We start from the raw sequence: 7,697 nt of genomic DNA on the forward strand, positions 1-7,697 counted from the left end.
AATTTGAAAATCTTAACCGTGTGTTAGTATTTATTTGACTGAAATATTTCTTTAATATGAGATGGAATTTTGACTCGTTTTCGTTTCGTTTTTTCAATTGTTTTATTTTGAATGTTGTCGATGCTCGATTTTTTCAAGGTAACGCCTGCATTTGGTTTTTTCTTTTTCTTTTTGCACGACAATGGATTTGGTTGTTTCTTTTTCTTCTTCTTTTTCTTCAAATCGGTCTTAGTATCCTCGGCAACTGGTAAGCCTTCGCTCTTCTTTAAGGCAACTAAAAAATGGGTACATGTTGGCAAATTTTAGTTTACTTGTTTCTCATCATACTGTATTTTGTGTGCAAAAACATACCAAGTTTTTTCTCATCGGCAGTTCCAAAATTGAATGACTCGTTCAATTTAAATTCCACCGTTTTTCGACTCAGTTCAGATGGTTGCTCCAAGACTGGTGTTTTCTTGTGCAAATACATAATGGGTTGACCCGGTTTTTTCCGTAAATATTCTTGCAGCTCACGATCCTAGAATTCGATTATTGGTTTTTTATTATTTTCGACTGAAATATATGTCTACTCTCTACTGTAAAGTACAAACCTGCGTTGCAATTACATAACGATTGTTTTTTATCTAAAAATAAATGGAGTTGATATAGCGAATAAAACATTTATTTATGAAGTAAATATTTGTTTTGAAATACTAACCATCGATTTGATGCAAGCAATACCACTTTTTGGACCCTTCTCGTGACCACATTTGTGAACTAAAAACTGTTTGACAATATTTGTTGCTCCTTGCACTTTTGATCCAAGACTTTCCGCTTCTAAAATTATGCATTGTGTTGTAACCAGCCTTGTTTCAGCTTGAAAATATTTGGGAAGTTGATCTTTAATGCCGATTTGAAACTAAAATTATAAACACAGATTAAGAGGTTAGGCGATACAAAACAATTAACACAACAAATGATTGTCTTACGATCAAAGCAGTTTGGCAAAATGTAGCATCAATTAATATTTGATATGGTTCTCGAAATCCGAAATTATTTCGATAAAAACTAAGAGTCTTTTGCGCTTTCTTATATCTTGCTATTTTCATTGTAAAAATTAAAGAAATTTAATACGATATGCAGCGATGAATTTCTTACTACAGAAACATCAACAACATTTTGACAACTACTGTCAAATTATGTCTACACGTGCTTCAGTACTGCGCAGGGTTGGATTCGTTTGCGTACGTATACGAATTGTTTTTTTTCTTCTATGTTTGCAGTTACTTTGCCAATATTTGGGATTGATTTTAAGCCACCAGTTAATTGTTTCGTATATTTTGATTGTATTCCTGATTATAACGTGTATTCTCGAGAAGATTGCGCACAAAAAGGCAATTATTTTTCTAATTATTGATTTGATCGCCGCTCCACAGAGATGTTTTCAGAATAAATATATGTACAATGAGAGTGTTTCCCATATCTATAGTTAAAAAAATGGTATGTTTCAATTTAAAGAGCATAAAATTCTGTTTTAAGTCGTAGCATTAATGCAAAGCACCGATTGATATTGACACTTCCCGAAGCAAAAAACTCTTTAAAGCAAAAACTCTTTAAAGCAAATGAAGCCATTGAAGAGAAATACCTGCCAAGTGACATCGACTGTGTGGTGAAACTCATTCTCAAGGAAAAGGTATGTTGAAAATGTTTATTCAAATTATGAAAAGAACTCAGTTTTCAATGGTTCATATTATTTAAGCTTACAATGGTTTTTTTTGACTCGTTGACAAATGTTTATAAAAATGAATTTATTCTATTTCCCTTGTTTCATTGAAAAAGGTCATCAAAGTGCCAGCTAGTGACCCAAATAAACTTTATCGGTGCGGAGTTTTGTATGACATCGTCAATAAGTTGAATGTGTTCCCGGAAATCGACCTACATGATCTCACGACCAATTCAAAAAATTGGTTCAAAGCTGTGCCGATGTATCTATCTATGCAACGCGAGATAGAAGAATTTAATTTGCTGCGAGCACTTCAAGAGCCACCGAAGAAACGCAAAAAGAGAAAGCGCAGAAGACCGAAGGGTAAGAAACGAAAGTGGTTCATCAAACGAAAACAAATGCTCGATGATTTGGAATATCTACCGTGCATTCGCAATTTGGTGGTAGTTCCGATGTGTGATTTTCGGCGTACGCACTTCAAAATCGACTCTTCGAGTATGTATCAGATCTTGTATTCTCAAAAATTGATTCCGAAACAGTTAACTGAAGACGGAAAACCAAGTGACAAAAATATTTCACAAAAGGTTTTCAACGAGAATAAAGATTACATATGGAATCAGTATTTTTATATGCGTAAAATTCGGTGGTTTGTCCGCCGCAAAAAGAAATTTGACTTTTCGATAAACAGCGATTGAATTGCTGTGTCTCTGCAGTATTCCACCAAAAAGAAGGAGACCAGCAACACACAATCAGGCACCAGTCGATTGGACATCGTTGACATGTTGAAGGCGGGCAAATTCAAAAGATTGGGAGGTACAGATTCAGGCATGCGGAACTGGAATACCACAACAATACTTACAAAGAAGTATGTGTTGTATATGGGATGATGATGATGATGATGCACATTGTGCTTGAATTTACTAATTTTTTTTTTTTCGATTTATTTGCAGATCAACTTTGTAAAAAAGAGCAAGCAGTTCCATTGGGAGACACATCAAAACGTACGAAACGCAAAAGCGAAGCGATTTACAAAACATTTCATCGAGAAAGAAAGACAAGATCGAGAGAATCGTGAGCTGTACGCAATGATGCCATCACCAAAAGGTTCACAGTGGCTGAGCTATATTAAACTAGACTCGCCTTGGACAAATACATTACGAGCAACAAAGCTATCGACGGATTTGTGAACAAGATCACCAATAAGGAACCGACTCTGTTATTCCATGGTGCTGATGGCGAAGTACCACCTGATTGCCCGATAAGAATTAAAAAACACGTGCGGTGTCCGGGTGTACGCAAACTGATGCAGGCATATATGAAGCGACCATACATTGTTGTCGTGCCGGTGGACGAATGGGGAACATCTCAAACAGATGCAAGATGTATGTGCCGATTCCAAAACCAACCCAAATCGGCCAAATTCAAGATATGTCGTTGCATACCCAACGCCATAACACTGTTGCCAACCAAAATTGTGTCTAAGTTTGGCAAGACAGATACATCTACATATCGACAGTTACAACGCACATTGAACGGAGCATTTGAAATAGAAGAGCTAATGTCAAGAGTAAAACCTTACTACAAAAAATGGCAATTAGACCTCGAATGCACCGTGACTTGGCATCGTGACGTCGTGGCTGCTAAGAACATTCTACTGAAAGGTAAGGATATTGATACACAATGTGATTGAATGATCGCAGAAAAAGACTCATTTTTTCGATTGATCAGGACTATGGACATTGCTTGGACTTCCAATACCTGCTGCAATCAACCGATATTGGAATCAAATCAACGCCGATGCCGCCGTCTTCGATGACGATAACGACGTAGACATATCCGAGCCCGAGTTCGAATAGCTCAAGCGACAAAACAGAATGTCTGATGTGCTAAATTCGGTACATTCGACGAAAAAAGAAGAAGAAGTATAAGAAGAAGTAGTAGTTTTTGGTACTTTTTGCGGTATATATGCGGTACATAGGATGTTTACGTTGATATATTGGTATATGGGTTTTGCTAGCGCGGTGAATCAGAAAAATTGTGTGACGGCTTGGCAAATCTCATGTACACCCATGGCACAAATAATAATCGTCACAAATTTCGGTATATTTCATGTGCTGATTTTGGTATATTGGTAATGCTGTCATAATACGTAGCACAATAATTATACTGTTTTTGGTACATGAGACGTACTAACGATCTTCTAGTACAACGCATGTACAATTTTTGGAATATGTGTTTGACTGGTACATTGCATACAGACATTTTGGATATGTTATGAGCTCCTGGTTTTTCATATAAGCCATATTTGGAACTATTCATATACTTTAACATCCGTGACCATTTAATGTATTGTTTGGTCTAACCAATGTACTACCGCCATATTACTTTTCCGCACACACCTAGTGTGTAAGGTAAAGTATTGGAATCGGTCGAAAAATTAACACCCTAAAAAAACATGTTTTCTGGGTGTTTCAGGAGCCAGGGAACACGAATCTAGCGTTTTTTCGATGTCCGAATGTATGTGCGTGGTACCCTGTACGCTGTACGCTGTACGCTGTACGCAAAAATTTGTTAACACGATAACTTTCAAACAAGAAAAGTAATTCAAAATCTGACTTCACAGGATGATTGGGGGTGCCGAGGAATAGAAACCATTAGATTTTGAGCAACTTTGGTTGACAGAGTAAAGTGTCATGTCTGGTGTGATGCCCATGGCCATCCATGGGAAAAATTCAATTTTTCTTCCAAAAGTGATATTTAATGTATACTTAAACACTCAAAAATGTGTAATGGGGGGTTTTTGGGTACGAGAAAACCGAATATGACGTTATTTTTGCGATACGAATAACTTTCGACACACTTTTCATACAAAAATGTCAAAAATTTTGGATTTTTGTATGAAAGCCATGCCTGTATGATATCGTAATGAGCTGAAACTTTGCACAGGTTATTTTTATCACAAAAAAATATCATTTCGAGAGTTTGAAGACATTTCAACGCATATTAGAGGTATCTCCCGAACAAAATTTTGAATTTTTCGCTCAAAAACGAAACTTTGTATGGGAAGTACCCTTAATATGTATTGAAATTTCTTCAAATTTTCAGAATGTTAACTTTTTGTGAAAAAAATAACCTCTGCAAAGTTTTCACATGATTACGATATCATATAGGCATGGCTGCGATACAAATATTCCCATTTTTATCGTAAAACCAACGATTGGAAACGCTGTAGTTCACCATGTCAGTGTTTAATTGAGGAGGGCGGCTCCACCGTCTATACATACAAATGTCCATTTAAATCAGCGCCATCTACGCTAAAACATACTTTTGGTTGAAAATAAAACGCCATCATATTCCGACATTGCGTAAAACTAATGTCAGATTCAGTTTTCTCGTAAATTCTTTGAGCAAAGGATTTTTAATAAATGCATGTTGTGGATCCAACCGGCTAAGCCTATGAAGAGACAAAATGCGAATTCCCCTCATCTGTGCCATCTTGTATTCCATAGTTGAACTCAATTTAGTTACAATGAATTGAATCGAAAAAGAGAAAAAAAAAACAACAACAGTAACATGGCTACATAGATCTGTTGACCAGTGAGATACGTATAACAATGGAATGAAAGAATGAAGAAAGCGTATATGTGTATGTATGCATCAGCACGCATAGATGTACAGCTCTGTGTGGCCGTGCTATTGTTGTTGTTTTTTCTCTTTTTCATTTCAATGCTACAGAATTAAATTCAGTTTTTCGATCTTTTTCGAACTAATGTGAGGTGGCGCTGATCAGCTGCGTTCGCATAAAAAAGTTCCCAATTTCATATACGCCAACCCCGCTTGTGTGGATTACAGTGCGGAAAAGTTCATCTTACGGATGTAAGACATTTTATTTTTCATAAATGTTGATCATGAACAAGGCAAAAATGGCTGATTTTTTTGTAGAAGAAAATTAATTACAATGAAATTTCAATTTTTTGAAAGATTTTGGGTCGGAAATCAGAAAAAAAATTAATGAATTTTATTCATGATAGACTTAATAAAAATATTTTTGTTTGAAAAATATTTGGAATTAAGAATGAGATTTTTTTAAATTTTTTAGAGATTTTATTTAAATCTACAGAATTTCAGAGGCGCGTAAATTATTAAGAAGCAAAACGAAATTTCGTTCGAGAAAGTGCATTTTCTTTGTTTTTTTACGAACAGAATTGGGCAAAAATCCTATTTTGATTTCAACTATTTCAATGTTATAAAATGTTATTATCATCATGTGAAAATTTTATTGTTGAATAGCGCAGTCTTATTATTCATTTTTATTTTTGGAATATTTGAAATACCAAATTAATATGTTTTGAGATCGTCCGGTTCATTGTAAATACTGCTAATATTAACATATAGCACATTGAATGTTCCAATTTTTGTTCCAAATGTCTTTCCTATATACCATTTTGTTACAATAAATCAAAAGAAAGTCGGTACTTATAAAAAACTGATTTTAGTACATCTGATGAGCAATAGAAAATTGAATGAACCATTTTTGGTACTTCTTACACGCTAAAATCAGATGTACTTTTTAAATGTAAAAGTGGAGACACTCTGCACGTCAGATGTACCGGTACATCTGACAAAATTTTGTCGCTTGAGAGCAGCCAACTAATCATCACAATACCATACAATAAAATAAAATCATAAGTAACATTTGTTACGTAACTGCTATCCCGAATATGTGGGTTAGTTATGCACAAAAAAAGTCATTTCCCATTTGGTTGAGATGGCTGTGCGGAAGTACAAACAGAGCGTTTTTCCATTGTAAGTATCATTAGATTTTGAAAACAGTTTTTTGCTTCAGGAAGTGCTAACATCAATCGCTTCGTTGTATAAATGCCATTAACTAACATAGAATTTTGCCTACTTTAAATTAATAAATACCATTTTTCTATTTACAGATATGGGAAACACCCCAAATTGTACATTTTTTTGAGTTTGCTTCATTTTTTTGCCGAAAAGTGTTAAAATTGATTTCTTTCCATAAAATGTATGCCATAAATATCTTAAGGAATAAATTTTGAAATTGTTTAACATTTTTCGAATGATCAAATGTAAAAAATATGTTTTTGTATATATTTTTTATTATTATATTTTGTTGGTTCCAATTTTGTATTGATTTCCGTTAAAATTATTAATTAATTAAAAAATTCGATTATTGATTGTTTATATTTTCGATTGAAATGCATATAAAATTACAAAATATAAAATAAATAATTTTGTTTATTCACATTTACGATAATTTTAATTGTCGACCATTTGGGCGTATCGTTAATACTTAAGTAGTAGAACAGAAAGTGAAATTAATCTTTTTTGAAGAAAAAAGATAAACCATAATTATTTTATTCGGAATCAGAATAGCGGTGTAATAGAAGAAATTCAGATGGGTTTTCAAATTTAAAAGACAATGGAACAAAAGGCTGATAAAAATTGAAAATTGTAAATGCAAGAAGAGTTCAAAATAACAAAAGCGGTCTTCATTGTACGTTTCATATACGGTTCGTAAACAGTTATGCATGGTTTATGCCTGGTCAAATGCATAAAATTTGGGTAAATAAAGTGTTCATATGTAGAAATTGTATGCGTGTGCATGTATACCTAAGTGTACCTATATGGTCATAATTGGAGTCATAATTGTTTATTCAAATGAAAAGAAAGAATTTTATTTGAGCGACCGCATAGAAAACCCGTTTTTAAAAGCCATCTCTTTGTATATACAAACATACAAATGTGTAATACATAAAAGTAGAAGAAATAACAAAGCATAATACCAATACTCGATGGCGGCATTTTACGCGCACGTGTATATGTATTTATGTGTGAGTGCGGAACGGAATACAAAATTGTGTATAAATATATAGGCGAGATGGCAGTTTCTTGTTGCATATTTTAATTTTCTTTTCCCAATATCGACCGCCACAAAATCGACTACAGTTGAAAGATACGCTGATTA

At 34.1% G+C, this 7,697-nt stretch overlaps 2 protein-coding genes across 2 annotated transcripts; one reads left to right on the plus strand and one right to left on the minus strand.

Moving 5' to 3' along the window:
• Window positions 1-2: 2 nt before the first annotated feature.
• On the minus strand, window positions 3-1,150 carry LOC116337123 (rRNA-processing protein UTP23 homolog). The gene is made up of 5 exons (XM_031761456.1): window positions 969-1,150; window positions 698-898; window positions 591-623; window positions 352-517; window positions 3-274 (listed from the first exon to the last, which is right to left on the minus strand). The coding sequence occupies exons 1-5, from the start codon at window positions 1,086-1,088 to the stop codon at window positions 24-26; spliced, it is 771 nt and encodes a 256-aa protein (XP_031617316.1). The 5' UTR covers window positions 1,089-1,150; the 3' UTR covers window positions 3-23.
• A 1,706-nt stretch (window positions 1,151-2,856) lies between these two features.
• Window positions 2,857-4,179, plus strand: LOC116336993. Its single transcript, XM_031761262.1, has 2 exons — window positions 2,857-3,363; window positions 3,431-4,179. Exons 1-2 carry the CDS (start codon window positions 3,006-3,008, stop codon window positions 3,556-3,558), a joined length of 486 nt encoding a protein of 161 aa, XP_031617122.1. The 5' UTR covers window positions 2,857-3,005; the 3' UTR covers window positions 3,559-4,179.
• Window positions 4,180-7,697: the final 3,518 nt, after the last annotated feature.

Source organism: Contarinia nasturtii, unplaced genomic scaffold (assembly GCF_009176525.2).
Source record: "Contarinia nasturtii isolate CC-2019 unplaced genomic scaffold, AAFC_CNas_1.1 Cnas_scaffold_220, whole genome shotgun sequence".
NCBI lineage: Eukaryota > Metazoa > Arthropoda > Insecta > Diptera > Cecidomyiidae > Contarinia > Contarinia nasturtii.

What these genes read in the sequence shown, in the direction of transcription:
- LOC116336993 (XM_031761262.1), top strand. Translation starts at nt 3,006, where the DNA reads ATGCAGGCATATATGAAGCGACCATACATTGTTGTCGTGCCGGTGGAC. An exon ending in TAAGAACATTCTACTGAAAG is followed by an intron (nt 3,364 to 3,430) that starts GTAAGGATATTG and finishes TCGATTGATCAG; the next exon opens with GACTATGGACATTGCTTGGA.
- LOC116337123 (XM_031761456.1), bottom strand. Translation starts at nt 1,088, where the DNA reads ATGAAAATAGCAAGATATAAGAAAGCGCAAAAGACTCTTAGTTTTTAT. An exon ending in TTGCTTGCATCAAATCGATG is followed by an intron (nt 624 to 697) that starts GTTAGTATTTCA and finishes ATTTATTTTTAG; the next exon opens with ATAAAAAACAATCGTTATGT. An exon ending in GTTATGTAATTGCAACGCAG is followed by an intron (nt 518 to 590) that starts GTTTGTACTTTA and finishes ATCGAATTCTAG; the next exon opens with GATCGTGAGCTGCAAGAATA.